The sequence below is a fragment of the Aulonocara stuartgranti genome (genome assembly GCF_965226115.1).
Source record: "Aulonocara stuartgranti genome assembly, chromosome: 13".
NCBI lineage: Eukaryota > Metazoa > Chordata > Actinopteri > Cichliformes > Cichlidae > Aulonocara > Aulonocara stuartgranti.
The window spans coordinates 9993898-10012250 of NC_138949.1; the positions used below are offsets into that span (position 1 = coordinate 9993898).

The window sequence follows — 18353 nt, forward strand, 5'->3', positions numbered from 1 at the left end:
TCCTGCGACTCGGAGAGAAGATCTACAAAGCACGCGGTGCCTGGTAGATTGGAAGATTTCACAGCGGCACAGCATCATCAGATCTACACATGCGCAGACCGCGTGCAGTTATACGCGAGTGTATTTGTGACTTCCTCAATCAGGGTTAGCTTGCTGCTGTGTTTGGTAGTAGCATGTAGATGAGAGCAGAGGACTCATAGCAAAGGCTGCTGGAGGTGACTTCCCCGAGAAGCAGGCTAAATAAAGGGAACTTTCGGTGACAGTTTGCCTCGAGAACATGGACTACTGGGTAGGTGTCTCTGTACTTTCTCTCCGTCTCACGTTACAGGCAGTGTAGCAGACGGGACAATGACAGTGCGGCTTCAGGACGCCCGAAGAAGCAGACTTGTTTATCAGTACTGAAGTGAGCTAATGGCCCGAGTTGTTTTCCTGTGAGGGATGCTCCGAGTCCACAAACACTGGCAGGCACTCTTGTTATGAGAGCTTCGTGTTACAGACATATGGTTGTTTTTCAGGAAACATTTAATCTTCATCGATACTTTTTGGCCCTGTTATAAAAAGATGGTATACAAGATGTAACTACAGGTTCATGGTGCACTTTTATTGGTTTAAAGTCTAATAAAATAAGATCCTTCCTCTTTGTGTGCGTGTTTTGCGGCTCATTCACTATTGTTTATTGTGGCTGCCTCTGTCTAAAAGTAGAAATCCTGTTCAACATAAACCTGCAGGAAGTTTAAACAAAGCACTACTCTTAGTAGTCCCACGGGAGAGTTGTTTAAGGTTGTGCAAGCAGTGCTTTTTTTTTCTTTCTTTCTAATTGAAGTAATCAGAGGCAGACAAAAGACATGGCAGCTGGTCTGAAACAGATCTGCTGTCCGGGCAGAAATCACTCTGAGCTCCTTCAGGTCATCACAGGAGAGAGAAGAATTATCTCAAGGGGGGAAAAAAACAAAACAAAAAACATACTTTTGATGTTGACCTAAATATCGTTTGATACTGTGGCAATCTGGAGGCTTTGTAGAGGTTTAAATAAAAAATTTCCAGACGCCACATCTGTAATTATTCTCCCCCCTCAGTGATCTCCTCATCTCTCTGAGCTTTGGTGATGTTTTAGCAAGCTGACTGTTTTTTCCTTCATGTATCCAGGAGCAACCACCTCACGCCCAGTATATTTCCACGAGAACATGACCTCCCATTTGAAACAACAAAAGGTCTCATTAGAAGAATAGTTAAATGTTGTATAGGGTGGGTTTGAGCAAAAGAATGGGTGTCCACTGTTCAACAAGGAGTAGCACGAAACTAGTACAAGAGGCTTTGTGTGAACCTGGTGTAGGTTTTCCTGAGGGGAAGCTGTGTGTGTGGGATCTGAGGCTGAAGTAGAGTCAAAAAAGGGAGTGATCTAATCTTTATTTATTTATTCATGTATTTATTTATTTGTTTAGTTGACAGATGTGTGACAGCAATCAAATGTGGGCGGTGTGCTAAATTACATGCCTGTCATGACTCAAGTCAAGCTTCCCATTCAACATATGTTAGTTGCTTATTTTCTGTTGCTTCAGTCAGCTCTTTGCAGCTGATCTTGCTAAACCTGTATGAGAACAGGCTGTCCAAAACAGGCAGGTATGGCAGCTGCTGTCTGGTCAGGGGGTAGGACTCCCATGGCTCACTAACAACCCTTTACCTAGGATTTAATGGGGGGGGGGGGCAACATCTTAGGTTGTTCTTTCACACAGTAAACGGCCTTTCCGTCGCACTAAGAGGACTCGCCTCATTGTGTTATTTTTGCTGTGGCAGAACAGATTGTGATTAGTTAAGATACTGCTGTTGAACCTTAAGCTTTCTTATTGCAGCTGAGGTGGCAAGTCCTCACGATCAAACTGCCTGCTGTTATGTTGTAAAAAGACTTTGTGAGGGAGATAATGCAAAGACAAATTTGCTGCGCTTATGCAATCCCATTGACGGGCACTTCACTGTGATTAAGGCTCACTTAGATCTCCTCGGGCTAAATCATTACATGCGCATTTGAACTGACAGGAAAGTATTCACCTGTGATCGTGCTTTGAAAGAGACGTAAATTATACCTCATCGTAAATTTGTAGCTCAGTCTTTCCCGTCTCGTCTAATCATGACTGATTACCTTAATGGGCTCGATGTGTTATGTGACTAGTGGGAGGAGTCTGCTTGTAGATCTACAGTTCGCTGAACGTGTTCTCTCACTTTCACCTGGTGTACCGAGTGTTGGCTGTCTCTTCACCTGACAGTCAGGAAAAGTGCCGAGTGCGTTTAAAGTGTGTGGGGGTGGGATCTGTAGGTCTGGCAATGTCTTCAAAAGTAAGTACTCGCACTTGAAAGATTAGTTACTTTCCCTTAAAGTAATTGGATGTGTTGTCAGTCACTGTCTTTGATGGTTTATGGCCTGACCTGCAGTGTTTTACTGGATGCCTGTACATCTGCTCCTATTGCACAGTCACAAGTCATGTGTCTTGTTTAAAAAAAAAAAAAAAATTCAGATTAAGTGAGATGAAATTTAACTGTTACCTCATTTTGCAGGAAAGCAGTCATTATGCTGTCAAACAGTGACTAACTTTCTCAATACATGGCACTCAGTGGTAGCTTCCCCATATCACCATAGTCGTGTAAGAGATCTGTATCACAGGAAACATGAGTGCTGTTGACTGAATAGTTTGAGCCTTCTGTAAATCCAGATTGTTGTTAGAGAAAAGCTGATGGTTGCTCTGCACTTCTCTTGTAATGCATATTGTGTGTCTCTATGTCCAGAGTGCCTTGGAGGTGTATAAGGAGATGGTGCTGCTGTATTTGGAGGAGGGCCGGCAGCAGGTGAACTCGCGCTGTGCCCATCTGGAGCCGTGGCAGATCATCGGAGTGACAGTGATCACCACAGTGGGAGCACTATGGGTCAAAGGCTTCCTCTTCCAGCAAGAAAGTAATCTTTCACACAATAAGAATGGGTCCAAAGTAGGCCTACTAGAGTCTTTGAGACTTGAGATAACGCATGTAATCAGGTAACCATCTGCTAATGTAGTGCACACTATCTGGAATTGCGGCACAACCGAGCAAAGCCATCATTTGTCTCGACTTTCTAGATCTTCCAATGAATCGGTGCTTAAATTCCTCAGCGAGTAGGTCAGAGCCAGCCATCTGTAGCTCTCTGAGAGGGAAAGGTCAGAGTGTGGCTTCTTGGTAAAAATCTAGCTCTTTAGTGTGTTTGCGAGCAGAGTGAAAGGGGCTCGTGACTACGCCTTCCCTTAACGTATGATTATGGGTCACAGTCAGCTGCTTAATATTTGTGGATGCATGCATGCTAACATTTCACCACAGCTGCTGCCTTGTGTTTTCTGGTTAATAGGTCTGACATCACGAATCAAGAAGCAGTGCTTTAGACTCATCAGAAAAATACCCTTCGTTGGCGGGGCAGTAAGTATCAGTGGTAAATCTCTTCCCTTTTTTATTTTCCCCCCTTCTGGTGTGTGCTGACGAGTGTCTGGGGTTATTATGAGTCATTCTTGGATGACTGCATATCAAAGTCATGGAGGGGGATGGGTGGGAATGACAGACCTTTGGCACGATTAAGATGATGCTCTCGTGATAACATGTGGTTACTTCTGTTCAGTCAGCAATACTGTTACTTCTCCTATATCCATTTTAGGTTATGGGTTACGTTACTCTACTGCTGTTTGTGCCTGTAAAGTAACTCTGTCCTCTCTTTGTATCAGATCCAGAGCCAGCTGAACAAGGCTTTGGATGACATGTCTGCTAGTCTATTTACCCTCAAGGAGGGGATGAGCTACACCACAGAGCTTCCCTCCAAAGGTCTCTCTCAGGCCAAAGTAATGGAGAAAATCAAGGAGTACGACACCCTGAGTAAGTCCTCATTCAGCCCTGAGATTCCTGCTTCTTTATCAGTATTTCTAATCTTCATTGCTGATAAGAAAACTTGTCTACTTATCTTTCAAAAGGATAATATCTTTGAGAAAGCCAGTGGTTTCTCAAGACTCAATCTTTTGTTGCAGATGAGGTGAAGTGGGATAAGGGATTGGTTTCTGGGGCAGTGTACTGGGGTGATGAGTCACTGACCAACCTCCTAGTGAAGGTATGCATCTCTGTATACATTTGCAGATTTTGGCATTCCAAGCATTAATGGCCAGGGTCAAGCTTGAATACATTTTGGAGTTTTTACAGTAACAAAGTAATTTTTTTGATTTCATTTCCTGGTCGGTCCTTTCGATGACATTGGTTTCACCCTGGTTTGAGGTTTGCAGTTTATGCAACACTTTACTACTTTTGTCATTCATTTGTTTGTTTGTTTGGGGTTATTTTTAGGTATATGGGGATTTTGCATGGAGCAATCCACTCCACCCAGACATTTTTCCTGGCGTACGGAAGATGGAAGCAGAGGTTGTCAGAATGGCTTGCACACTCTTCCATGGTGGGCCTAACTCCTGTGGCACAGTAAGTCACCATACAGTAGACACTTGCAAGAAAAGGATTTTCTTTATCGGCAGGATTTCCGTCACAGTTATACAATAATAATAATAGACAGGGACAATTTAAAACCCACTTCTAGTCTAGTCTCCTTAATAGAAATACAAAGAAATAAAATTGCAGTTTGTGTTGTAACTCAAAGTCATGAAAAGTTATAATGAGACTTTGCTGAATATCTGACCACTTTTATGATCAGTGAAGAAATTCTGGTGATCCCAAAGATTTCTTTTTTGCAACTCTGTTATCAGACCGATGCACAAACCTTTATCCCTACATTTAGAAAAGGTGGACTGAATTTGTCTTATCCTTGCCGCTCCTTTGTGCAGGTCACTTCAGGAGGAACCGAGAGCATACTGATGGCCTGCAAAGCATACAGAGACATCGCATACGAGCGAGGCGTCAAACACCCTGAAATGTAAGCCGAGCTTTACAGGACACAGGGTCCGTGTCAAGGCTTGTTCCTGCCAGAGAAAGTCATGAAATCATTTTCGTGTCCTGCTTTTGTTTCCGCAGCCTTGCACCTGTGAGCGTCCACGCAGCTTTTGACAAAGCGGCACATTATTTTGGGATGAAGCTGGTTCACATTCCTCTCGACAAGAAAACTATGAAAGTGGATGTGAAGGTGAGCGAGAACACGCGTAGACAGCATGTGCTGACTTCTGTTTCCAGGCATTATTTATTCCAGTGTTGTTTGTTCTCTTTCAAGGCCATGAGGAGAGCCATCAGCAAGAACACAGCCATGCTTGTCTGCTCAGCTCCCCAGTTTCCTCATGGAATCATAGATCCCATTGAGGAAGTAGCCAAGGTTAGAAGTGCACCATTTTTTTTATATGTACTGTTGACAAAAACTGGGAAGTCAAATCCCTCACACTTTCTCTCGATGTGTTGCAGCTGGCTGTACGCTACAACATCCCGATGCATGTGGATGCCTGTCTGGGTGGTTTTCTTATTGTGTTCATGGCCAAGGCTGGTTACCCACTCGCCCCATTTGACTTCAGGGTAAAAGGTGTTACCAGCATCTCTGCAGACACACACAAGGTAAGGAGTGGCTGAACAGCCTTCAGATCAAATCTTTCTAGAACAATATACATGTGTGTGTATATTAGAGATGGACCGATCCGATATTACGTATCGGTATCGGTCCGATACTGACCTAAATTACTGGATCGGATATCGGAGAAAAATAAAAAATGTAATCCGATCCATTAAATATCACGAAAGCACCTCACAAAACTTGCAACACGCCGTAACTCACCTCAGAACGTTAGCACGTCGGAGCAGTATGCATCACGTGATAGAGCGGCTGTGGCATGCGGGACCTGTCGGTGGTCTGGATAGCATGTGGAGCTTCGCTAGCAACCTGGCATTTCATCTCCGACAAAGTTATCCCCGAGAGAAGTAAAGCAAGTGTGTAAGTCCATCTCTGAATGTTTGTAAAGCATTCCTGCGTTAAGCTTACCAAACGATATATAGAGCGACTGCCTCTTCTGGCTGCTACTTCAATCATGAAACTGCTTAACGATCAGCTGATCGGCTTTTCTGTCGCGAGTCCGTGTCTCTAGTTTGCTTTTGGCCCACTTTGCACCAGAAAGAGGAAACCAGCGGCTGAACAACAGCAGCACGTTTAAGCTTGATAAGCTGTTGTTAGAATGTATTTAATATTACTTTCTACTCGAGGATCTTTTTCTACGTAGCTGACGCTGGTAACTGTGCAGGGGCGGATCTAGCAAAGTTTAGCCAGGGGGGCCGATAGGGCATTAACAGGGAAAAGAGGGCACAAAGACATACTTTTCTTTCTTATTCTCATTTAAAATGTCGAGCTTTTAATTATTTAATATTTATCTGAATCTTACACCCAAAGTTTTAATCTGATGTAAAATGTATAGAAGTCCGTTATTGTATATAGTAACTGTTAAGTCTAATATACCCTAGTAAGCTATAGTACTTTTTCCTTTGGGAAGGTACCATCTGTGCAGTCTGCAATTTTGTTGAAGAAAGATGTTGAATCTATTTAATATTTCTTGAAAAATAATTGATTTCTGTGCATTTTTTTTCACACTGCATCAAATTAAGGTTGATTACGTCGATTAAGCATCATGAGGTGGAGCGTGAGGGGTGGTTCCCTATTTTTTATTTATTTATTTTTGTTGTTGCTGGGAGTTGGAACCCTATTAGTTAGGTTGCTTAATATTTATGCTAAGTACTCTTTAAAATACCAGAATAGGGAGGATGGTGTAGGTTTAAGTTTATTAGATTGATCAGTATTGCTGAACTATGAAATTTTTTTTTTTGCATATAGGTATAACAGAATAGCTTTAGTGTAGTTGTTGTTTTAAACTTGAGTATGAACTTATACAAAATGCAGCAAGATATTTAAAAAAACAGTTTTGTTGATTAAAAAACACTATATCGGATTCATATCGGTATCGGCAGATATCCAAATTTATGATATCGGTATCGGACATAAAAAAGTGGTAACGTGCCATCTCTAGTGTATATATACATACCACACATAGATTGTTCTATGTGTGGTATGTACAGGGATATGCTTGTTTTAATTCTGCACCTTGTGTGCATGTGTTACGTTTCTCTCCAGTATGGCTACGCCCCCAAAGGTTCCTCAGTGATCCTCTACAGCGATAAAAAGTACCGTCAGTACCAATACTTTGTAGCTGCTGACTGGCAAGGGGGGATCTATGCCTCACCCTCTATAGCGGGCTCCAGGCCAGGAGGAATCATCGCCGCCTGCTGGGCGACCATGATGTATATGGGAGAGAACGGCTACGTAGATGCCACCAAGAAGATCGTCAGCACAGCTCACAAGATCAAAACAGAGTAAGACACAGACTTGTTACACTGAACATAATAAATTACAGAGTCTGTAATTTATTATCTTCTTTAAAATTCTTCTGTCTTCTTCTCTGTTTGTCAGAATCCGCAAGATTAAAGGGGTGTTTGTGTTTGGGGATCCGGAGGTGTCGGTGGTGGCCATCGGCTCGGATGATTTTGATATTTTCCGTCTGTCTAACGCACTGACGTCAAAGGGCTGGAATCTGAACACATTGCAGTACCCGTCCAGGTAGATGTAAAACAAACGATAACGTCTCAGTAAATGTGATGGCATGATAAATATTTACACCTCACAATCGTTGCTTTCACAGCATCCACATTTGCTGCACAGTTTTGCACACTCAGCCAGGGGTCGCTGATCACTTTATTCGTGATGTCAAAGAGCAGGTCGCCATCATCATGAAGAACCCCAAAGAGAAAACTACAGGAATGGTGAGTTTGGTTTACTTATCTACATAGTCATCATTAACATGTGGGTTTTTTAAGAAGTTTAAATAACACAAAGACACCAATCTTTCTTTATCATTACATCACAGTTTTGCTTTGATGATCCATGACAGGATGTTGTAATCCTATTGTAATGACAGGGTCACAGTCTGAGCCTACTGCATATAGATAAATTCATACCTTATTCAGCTACTTCACCTGACTTTGGACTGTAGGAGGAAACCAAGGGAGATTACATATTACTGTAGATCCAAACTATACCTTTATCATTCAAATCAAGCTGACTTCACCTTTGTAGTGCTCGCTAGTGTAGCCACTGGAGAGGAATCATGCTGAGTGCTGTGTATTTAGCTTTCTTTTCGGTTTAACATTCTGTGGGTATTTTGGGAAGGGAAGTGGCATTTTGCATTGTTGCTGTATAAAACCTTCGATTTGAGTCGACACAAGCAGCTATTTTGTGTGCCAGCTTTTAAACTCCACCCACGTGGGACAAGCAGCACTGTGCCCGACAGGTTTGTCAGCAGCGTAGTTAACACTGAGAACAGATCTTGCTGCAGATTAAGGTGAATTCCATATAACTAGAAGTTAGTTTCTCAAGTTTCATTTGTTCTTCAGTCAGTTCACTCATCACATTGGAGAGGTACAAGAGGTTATATGAATCCAAATGCAACAAAAGCAAACAAAAACAGTAACATCTGTGCTGCCATTTAACTGGAATTTTTTTATTAATGCAGCTGCCTTCTGCGTCTGAAAGTATATAGCTAAGAGAAAACCTGTTTTAGGAGACGGATGATGTGTCTGGATGTTTGTAAGCTCACTTATGTTCCTGCTCTTGCAGGGAGCGATCTACGGCATGGCCCAGGCCATCCCAGATAGATCCCTGGTCATGGAGATCTCCCGAGGTTTCTTGGACTGTCTCTACAGCACTGAGGTGACCAAGTCAAACATCAGCCACATGAATGGCAACGGCAAAGCCCACTGAAAAGGGATTGGTCCCTCCTGGCCCGACAACACTGCATGCAGGGAAACGCTCTCGCCTCCTCCCAGAGCTCTGATTTTTAAATCGTTCAACGGTTGCCTTATCTTGCATACCTGCACCATATATATATATATATATATATATATATATATATATATAAAAACAAACATCTGCAGCAATCTTTGAAGCACAAGCCATTGTCATTCTAATCAGCCTAGAGGGAAATTCCTTGTAACACTGCGCCTAAATGGGTCCAAACGAGTTTTAACCTCTGATTTGATTTTAAATTATGTAGAGGAAATGTGTTTGTTTTTTCTGTTTTACATTTCATTTCGATTTTAGCTTTCATTTAATACACGTCTGTCATGATATCTACTGATTGCATAGTAAAACCTTTCAGTTTTTTAAAATACCAGAACATTTCAATGCCGTCACCGCTTCACTTCACTGTCCACGACGACTTTGCAAAAACAAACTACTCGAAAGCTCAAAATGTGCTAGAATCGCTGTGCTGCCTGTAGCTTATAAACTGATGCACTGCTCTGAACTGGCTGTACATGCCTGTGTATTATCATCAAAAGGGTGGTTTAATGTAAAAGCATTGCAATGCCCTAAAAACTACATATCAGGTTAATATGTACATCACTTGAAACCAGAATTTATCTGCAAGCCTGAACATGTATGTCCTTGTTTTGTTAGCACTCATTTACCTTCATTTGTGGTTCATCTACTGTGGTTGGTATCATAGACGGTGGGAATGGGAGTTTTTAATGTTATTAATATCCACTAAAACTCTTAATTTTAATAAGAGAGAATAGGGGCATTAATATTTTGAAAGAGGCTAGTGATATCCAAAGCTCTCCAGCTACTTATCAGTTACTTGGATAATCAAGTAGCAGAAACTCAATTATTCCTCTGTATTCTGCAAAGTCACCTGTGTGTCACCTCGTTGTAATAATTTGTGTCCTAATTCAATCTACCTCAGTTTCCACTAAATGCAAACGTCATTATTTCATCCAGTGAAACCCATTCAAACTGGGCGTCAGTTTTCCATTTCTCACATAACAAAAGCGTTACAGCATTTGGGGCATTTGACCGACTGCACTAAAGTGTTTGTAAATACACTGAAAGGGAACATCTCCGCTGTGACCGATCCACAGATGGAGATTCTTTAAACTTGGGAGAAATCAGCTGTTTGCCCTGACTGACTGTGGACATGATGTATTCTAGTAAATATCTACTCAGCAGGATATGTTACTCACAGATTGATAACTTAACAATGCATACTGTAACACCAAAAGGACCTTGCTCTCTGTTTCTCACGAGCTTTCATCTAACGTTGCTGAAAATTCCTTGAATTTAGTTCCATGTTTGTGCAATATGTAACTTCTCCTTGATGAAGTGTAACAAATGGGAATGCTCTACATGTTTAGCAGAAACATTGTAGTGAATGACAACTTATCAGCCTTGATTAGTAAATTTTAAGCATTTGTGTGACCGCTCCTTTTTGCTTCATTTGACTCTTTTTGTCAACGTTTGTGTTTCAACTGTTTTTATTTACTGGGAGCTTTTTGAAGAGATTTGGCATGAATGTAATTAGTCTCACACGTGCAAGAATTTCCCATCTTGTAGCCAGTGCCTGGTTTAAAGACTGATTAAACAATCCAGCTAACAGTAAAAGTTCATACCATCGTGTGTCCATGCTTTCATCCTGAAATACTGTTGTCAGTAATAAGGTGCGGAAAGCCATGCTGATACAAAAAATTAAAAAGGACTAATCCTATTGCATTGAAGAAATACTACAAACTGATGATTGAATGTTCAAGAACTCTACGTAAGTTGTTTTAGGCAGTAGCTGGCACAGATAACCCTGTAACAGATTCTCTGAAGGTCTGCACAGTAAATCTTCACTGGCAGTGACATTATGTAGCAATGATGTGTTTGACCTTGTGCTGACATTGCAGCCTTTCCAACAACGGGGATTGGGCTTAGCTGACTGTAGCAGATGGCTCTACAGTGATGTTTTCAATAAAACGGATTCAAATCATTTCTTAGTCGTCTTTTTAAGTTACAACAGGAAACAGTGTGACGGGGGAAAAATCATTTTAATGACAAAGTTGAAAAACACTTAGTACACAACACACATGTTGGGACCAGAGGTGTGGTGCTATGTGATGAACTACCAGAGAGCACCGACCACACGCATTTCCACGTTAAGCGGAGCATGTAAACATAGTGGCAGTTTACATACTTATTCATTTGTCACTGATCACGCGATCAAATGTTAGATTGCCTTTATGTACAAATCTTAAAGTCGTCTGTGCACAGTTTCAACTTAGGTTCCCTCCTGCTCTCTCTGTTCCTCGCTTTTTTCCTTGCAGAATAAGTGAATTTGTAACCGGTTAAAACTGATGGAAGGTGTGTGATCTTGTTGAGACAGCTGTTCAAGAGAGGCAGGTGGTGTGTTTCCTCCAGAGAAGTAAAAACCTGAGATGTGTGTGTAACAGCTGGATTTCTGGATACTAGATGAGGCCCAGATATGAAGATTGTGCGGCCTGGTCGTCAACCCAGTTCCGACATAGACCGCCCACAATAAAAGGCCAAAGGGAAACCTGTGCAATATTCATGCTGTCTAATCAGCACCTTGACATGCCACACCTGTGGGCAGGGATGGATAATCTCGGCAAAGGAGAAGTGCTCACTAACACAGATTTAAACAGATTTGTGAACAATATTTGATAGTTATGGGTCCTTTGTGTGAGTAAAAAATGTTTCAGATCTTTGAGTTCAGCTCATGAAAAATGGGAGCAAAAGTGTTGCGTTTATATTTTTGTTCATTATAGGTACAAAATAACCGGCTAAGAATTGCTAGATAATATTAATAATCCAGGTTTGGCTAGGGAGGTGTTTTTCTTTCTTTTTTCCAGGAAAGTAGCAGATGCAAACGAGCTGAGACGTGGACGGAGTGGAGGAGAAGATCCACAGGGGGAAATGGCAGGACCGCCGCGTCACTATCCAGAAGATAGTCATACTAATACTTGTTTTTGTTGTGGTATAAAACTGTTTTGGCTGCTAAGAGGGGCATCCTTTTTGTGAAGCAGACCGCTGGTTCACATCCAGGTGTGCTAGATAGTAGACTTCCAGATGTGTAGAGAAGCACATACCCCCATCGCCGTTGACGGTGACAGATTGATCTTCTGTAGAAAGTATGGTGAATGGACTGCTGAGGACTGGGGCAAAGTCATATTCTCCAATGAAGCCTCTTTCCGATTGTTTGGGGCATCTGAAAAAAGGCTTGTCCGGAGAAGAAAAGGTGAGCGCTACCATCAGTCCTGTGTCATGCCAACAGCATCCTGAGACCTTTCATGTGTGGGGTTGCTTCTCATCCAAGGGAGTGGGCTCACTCACAATTTTGCCCAAAAACACAGCCATGAATAAAGAATGGTACCAAAACACCCTCCAACAGCAACTTTTTCCAGCAATCCAACAACAGTTTGGTGAAGAACAATCCATTTTCCAGCACGATGGAGCACCGTGCCATAAGGCAAAAGTGATAACTAAGTGGCTCGGGGAACAAAACGTTGAAATTTTGGGTCCATGGCCTGGAAACTCCCCAGATCTTAATCCCATTGAGAACTTGTTCAAGAGGCGGGTGAACAAACAAAAACCCACTAATTCTGACAAACTCCAAGAAGTGATTATGACAGAATCGGTTGCTATCAGTCAGGATTTGGCCCAGAAGTTGATTGAGAGCATGCCCAGTCGAATTGCAGAGGTCCTGAAAAAGAAGGGCCAACACTGCAAATACTGACTCTTTGCATAAATGTCATGTAATTATCGATAAAAGCCTTTGAAACGTATGAAGTGCTTGTAATTATATTTCAGTACATCACAGAAACGACTGAGACAAAGATCTAAAAGCAGTTTAGCAGCAAACTTTGTGAAAACTAATATTTGTGTCATTCTCAAAACTTTTGGCCATGACTGTACAAGAAGCGTTGTCAGAGGAAAGCAGGGAGGATCAATCACTCCTGTCACCCCAGTCACACACTGTTCAAACTACTTCCGTCAGGCAGGAGGTACTGCAGTATCCGGTCCCGAACCAGCAGACTAAAGGACAGCTTCTTTCATCAGGCCATCGGACTGCTGAACAGTGACACTTCATAGACGCCTCGCTCTCACCTACCGGAACTTCAACACTGTGCACTCCATAATGTACATATATGCTATTCTTTTTTCACAATATTCAAACTGCTGATGGACGTGATTTGATTTGAGGCCCAGCGCGCTGTAACTTGTAATTTCAACTGATAAAGTAAATGAAATCTCAAATGGAAGAACAAATTATTCTGCAAGGTTAGAAACACCAATGGTGAGAATTTGGAGGAGTTTGAGTCAGCAAGGGTCAGAGGTCACTAAAATTATGGACAACCCATCACACCTGCTCCATTCCACCCTTGTAAAGAAGCACGGCTCCTCCCTCTAACTGATTCAAACTTTAAGCCATGAAGAACACTTCAGGAAATCATTCCTATTGTTCTCTCTGTAAAAGTGTACAATAACTCTTCATTATGTGGCAGGATAAATACAGCATCTGTCTATCTCTCTATGTAGAATTTTCTGTGGGCAGTTCAGTGGGCTGTAAGCAGGAAGAGGAAGGGTGATCCAGAGTAGGAATCCAGTGAAATATTGGCATCACCTCTTACAGTTTCCTTGTAATATCAGCTGAAAGTTGAGAATATGTAAATTGGGTAGAGTTAATTTTCTCTGAAACCATACAGTTAATTGGGCTGTGAGTCGGAGTGGGAAGAGTGAGGATGACCTAGAGTAAGAATCAAGTGAAATATTGGCGTCACCTCTTACAGCTTCCCTGTATTATCAGTTCAAAGATGAGAATATTGTAATGTAATTTGAGTAGAGTTTACTGTTAATTTTCTCTGAAACTGTAAAATTATTTGGGCTGTGAGGCAGAGGAGGAAGAGTGGAGGTAACTCAGAGGAAGAATCCAGTGAAATATTAGCGGCACCTCAAACAATTTTCTTGTAACAAAAAACCCCAAAGCAAACAACAACACAAAACCCCCCACAATATCAAAAATACAGTACAGCAATTTTTATTTAGTTGGGCATAAGGTCATGTGAACAGAAATGTACAGTATAGTGAGAAGACAATGCTTTGTATATGTTATCAACTCTTACAGAATATATAACATTTTTTGTTATTTTTAATGTGCAGTGTGAGAATCATAAAGTAATTTGTTATATATCAACTGCTAATATTTCAAAAGTCGAAGTGGATTGAGCAGTAAAATCGTGAAACGCCAGTATACAGAAAACTCGCGTTTCTAAGCCATTCGGCACCCGTACCGTAATATGCGTAAGAATAGTGCAACAACATTTTAGGTGCGGCTATCTTGACTGTGACGTCGTATGTGAGGGCTCACTTGACTGCGGTACAATACGGTGTAGACGAACACAAACTCATTTACGGTCAGGACCTGACCATACTCCCAGTTAATGAAGTTACTGTGCTGCATGCGCACATTACTGTTTTCCTCTCTGCACGTCATGTGATGATGGACCAGTCTGATTGGAAACCTGACCAACACCTTGAAACATCGCGAACCCTTCAGATCACTGTCAAGAAATGAACTTGCTGCCTGTATTAACCATCCTTATGGTTGTGTGACAGCCAAAGCTTTAGCACCCTCATCATTTGGAGCAAAACAAATGTAACACAGTTACTGTCAGACGTGTTCCCGGTATTAATTTCAGCACAGTTTGAAGTTAATTGTATACACATACACTTAGTAAATCGTGTATGTACGATTTATTTAAATACGATGCTGCCCCCCAAAAAAGTTTGACTGGGAACTCCAAACAGATACGCAATAAGCTGCAAATATCAGTTTTATAGCTTTGACCATACAGTTTGGTTTATTGGATCATTAGATATTCTTTAATGACGTTTAAATTTAAGCCAGATTAGTTCAATTACAGTATTTTATTTCTTCGCTTGTTGAGAACTTGGCGGAGCATCGCTCCATTGCGCTCTGGCAGGAATGGGCCTATAGTTGGGACAGAAAGATGAATGTACCATTGGAATTTATACCATTTCCTTAAGCTTATAATTACCACCCCCCTTTAAATAAAAACCCATGTGAAGAGCACTTTAGTTTTCTCTGCCTTGACCGGTGACATTCTGCTCACATTAGAGATGCCTGGTCAATCAAGGTGGCCAAAGAGATGTCACGTTGGGACAGCCCTCCACAGTCATGCGTGCTGAGAGTTATCTGGACCTGCGTTAAGGAGAATGCACAAAGTGGTGAATCAATGCAAATTTGAATGAGTTTTCTTCAAAATACCACTCGACAAAGAGCTTTGCCGCCATTTGTTATGGAGTCATTACAGGTGAAGCATGAGCACAAGGTAAGACCCTGGGAAAGTGTCCTTTAAGGTTTTGACAAAACCAGACGACACCCTGAGTGCCCAACAGGAAACACTGCAAGTTTAGCAAAAGCCATTTTGACTTGGAAATGAGAAACTCACGTGGTATTAATCACATTAATTAGGGCTCGTGCCTACACAAGACACGCGTTTAGTAACACCTGTGTTAAATTACAATTTCATGCTAAATTGGCTGCCGTGTAACATGGATGTAATTAACCGGTTACACATTTGACGCTGAGAAAAGTCTGTTAGCACAATTTTCAGACACAGTCATGGGTTAAATTCCCGACGAAGAGACCTGCAGCTGCCATCTTTAAACGGTTCACAGCTAGCTAGTCGTTTACCTGACATTTGGTGTCGACTAGGTATCTGGTGTTTTAGAGCTTTGGGTGAAAATTACTTATCCCATCTTCCCCTAACCCTGGGTTAAAAAAATAAATAATACTTTTTAAATTCAAAAACAAAAAACACATGTTCTTTATTGTTTTAAGGCAAAAATGACATTTAAGAGAGGTCATTTTGAAGCTAATTCATGATCCCAATGTTGGGCTTTTCTATAGTAACAAAAGCCAGCTGTCCACAGTGCCAGGAAAACAACCCCCACCCCATAGGCTGTAATCTTATTTTCATATATTATTAGGCTTGCGTACCTTATTATAGACATTGAACCACTCAGGATGGTGGTCCAACTTCTCTGCATGTAAAGCCACTCTGGACATGAAGCCAAAAGCCTGGAGGGGGAGAAATACAAAAATTAAAATAAAAAGGTAGAGCGGTTATATGGGTCATTTAAGTTTAAAAGTGATATTTGACAATGATGCAAGAACCTGATTGAAGTCTTTGAAAATAAACTCTTTGTAAATAGCATCTCGTCCAACGACCTCCACCCACTGAGCGTTGCGTAGCAAGGGGAGTATGTGGGCCCTCTCCTCTTCAGTCAGAGCTTGGACCTTACCAGCCTGTGAGGACAGAGCAGAGGGAACAGTGCAGCAGATTTGAGAGGGGCAGTTTCACAAACACAAACTCTGATTGGTTGTAGAGGAAACCATCTGGAAACAATGAGAGGCCACATTCCTAGTTTAAAAATCTAGCTGGTTCAAAGGCATGTGGTGGTGGAGAGGGGGTGGTGGTGGTTGGTCTTTTCCTCTAACACATGATGCAGGGTCACAACACAGGTTCAAAGTGAAATTTATTTCATTCAGCCCTGCAGAGTCAACATTGCATAACATCGTCCAAATAGATAGCATTTTATTGCACAATCTACACATGAACGCTCTGTCCCTAGCTGAGCAGTCACAATTATGTACCAGCAGAGCAGACAGATGTCAGGACCAGAGCCTCAGACCGAGCAGTGACATCAACAGGTATCATAGCAACGGTCTAATCTGCTCGATCTGTGGCATGAATGGGCACTACAGAAACGATTACCGCTGGTTAAAACCTCAAACTTCAAACAAACCTCACCGTGGCTTGCTGTGAACATCTCTCCTCCTCCAAACTCATGTTAGCATGCATGACACTTTATTGTATTTATCTAGCTTGAAAACCTGAAATGTCAGTCTGCAATGAAATCTTATAATGTAGAGCAGAGTGCTACCTGTGACAGCGAGGAAATGTCAACAGCTCCATGTGGGAGACAGTGTAGAAAGGTTGTGTACTCACCATGTCTGCAGAGGCTTTTCATGCACAGGGGAGATTCAGCTCCAGCAGCCTGTTGCACAGATGCAAATCTGCTGTGGGAGCCAGTGAGAGCAACTGGAATAAATCCATTCATGGTCCCCGCCTAGCTGCCCTTGCAGGAGCCTGAGCAAAAATCCTCACTGCTGCTAAGCTATTCAACCACCTATCAGCATGGGTTTAATCATAAACTATCATCTGTTGCACAAGGCATGCATTAGGCCAGCTATTGTAGCACGGTTCAGCACAAAGGCCAGTGCAGCAGTGTTTGCTGTGTGAAGAGAGAAGACACTGTACCTTTTATGCACACATATCAAACATGAACTTAATCCTAAGAATAATTACCTGCTGATATTAATGTCTTTTCTCCAGTTGACATCAGATTTAAAAAGGAGGTTGGCTCTTCAGCTTACCAGAGTTCATGTCAAAGGTTAACAACCCGCTCTTGTTAGATTGCCCCGGTGAACTCATCTGTCACTGTGAGCGCTCAGAGAAATGAAGTGGTTAATGGAATGAAAACAGGGAGAGGATGTGACAGGAGATCAGCATTTAACAGCTGACTGGACCTGGAAATGAGAGCGCTGCTAAAGCCATTTAGTTAGCTGTGATTTAGAACAAAACCATTAGACTGGGGTGAAACGGAGAGTGTCTGCTGACTGTGGCATTAATACAGAGCCACAGATACATACCTGTGACCGTTTTAAACTCACTGATTATTAGTCTGATTTTACTTAGCATCCCTCATGTCAAATCATGACAATGATTACATGTGATCTTAAATGTAAGCACAAAACAGCACATGAAAAGGGAACCAACAATTACGTATGCATACTGCCCTTTGACCACAGGTTATATTGTGAGAGTTATAAAGATGAGCAGTAGACAAGGCTGGTTACGGCTAGAAACATGGAGTCCGGGACACTGCTACATGCAAGTCTAACTTTGTTAATCCTCTTTACCAGCGGCATCGGAGGACACATCGAAAATGGTGAGGAGGGTGGGGATCGCTCTGGTGAAGGCATCTGTGCACAAATGTCCTGGTAGTAGCAGCAAAAACTGTACTGTCTATACTCTTTTGATCTTCTTGTGAAAGTCACTGTTCGGTCTCCTTAATTCTGGTTTGAATTGAATTACAACAAATGGACATGTCAGTATGGGAATTTAGTCAGTGTCACGCTCACAGTGGTGATAGTGATTAGATGCCATGTTCTGTCATCTTGTCTTTATAATGTCCAAGAGAACTCTCAGCTAATAAATCAGGCCTGTGTTAAATCTATGCAGGCTCTCATCTGAAAATGGATCAGGCTTTGCTCATATTTCATAACCAGCTGACTGAAGAAGTGCATGCTTCCTACACATCAGATTACTGCTACAAGGTAAAGAATATCCACCGTCACTGTGGTTTTATTAAGACACAGCATCAGCAGGAAAATCGCTTTCAGTTCCTC

At 41.9% G+C, this 18353-nt stretch overlaps 3 protein-coding genes across 6 annotated transcripts in view; 2 read left to right on the forward strand and 1 right to left on the reverse strand.

The window, feature by feature from the left end:
• Positions 1 to 8916, forward strand: sgpl1 (sphingosine-1-phosphate lyase 1). Its single transcript, XM_082557398.1, has 14 exons — positions 1 to 289; positions 2779 to 2944; positions 3368 to 3435; positions 3735 to 3882; positions 4032 to 4111; positions 4342 to 4470; positions 4830 to 4918; positions 5017 to 5125; positions 5210 to 5308; positions 5395 to 5541; positions 7100 to 7338; positions 7436 to 7582; positions 7665 to 7785; positions 8639 to 8916. The coding sequence occupies exons 1-14, from the start codon at positions 278 to 280 to the stop codon at positions 8780 to 8782; spliced, it is 1698 nt and encodes a 565-aa protein (XP_082413524.1). The 5' UTR covers positions 1 to 277; the 3' UTR covers positions 8783 to 8916.
• A 1949-nt stretch (positions 8917 to 10865) lies between these two features.
• On the reverse strand, positions 10866 to 17015 carry pcbd1 (pterin-4 alpha-carbinolamine dehydratase/dimerization cofactor of hepatocyte nuclear factor 1 alpha). 2 transcript variants are annotated; one of them, XM_082558177.1, is made up of 5 exons: positions 16891 to 17015; positions 16056 to 16187; positions 15879 to 15959; positions 14989 to 15077; positions 10866 to 12557 (listed from the first exon to the last, which is right to left on the reverse strand). In XM_082558177.1, exons 1-5 carry the CDS (start codon positions 16891 to 16893, stop codon positions 12503 to 12505), a joined length of 360 nt encoding a protein of 119 aa, XP_082414303.1. In that variant the 5' UTR covers positions 16894 to 17015; the 3' UTR covers positions 10866 to 12502. The 2 variants fall into 2 exon arrangements, with proteins under 2 accessions (XP_082414303.1, XP_082414302.1); XM_082558176.1 differs by lacking the exon at positions 10866 to 12557 and adding an exon at positions 13877 to 14846 and having other exon boundaries at positions 16891 to 17014.
• The window catches only part of LOC309720927 (heparan-alpha-glucosaminide N-acetyltransferase), a 28149-nt gene continuing 24880 nt past the window's right edge, over positions 15085 to 18353 (forward strand). Inside the window, exons 1-3 of one of the 3 annotated variants that reach the window (XM_082558167.1) lie at positions 15085 to 15207; positions 17868 to 17893; positions 18187 to 18281. In XM_082558167.1, coding sequence (XP_082414293.1) covers positions 15197 to 15207; positions 17868 to 17893; positions 18187 to 18281 — 132 coding nt within the window. In that variant the 5' untranslated portion in view covers positions 15085 to 15196. Of the gene's footprint in view, positions 15208 to 17703; positions 17894 to 18186; positions 18282 to 18353 lie in introns of those variants that run through there. The other 2 variants (XM_082558168.1, XM_082558166.1) reach the window with 2 other exon arrangements.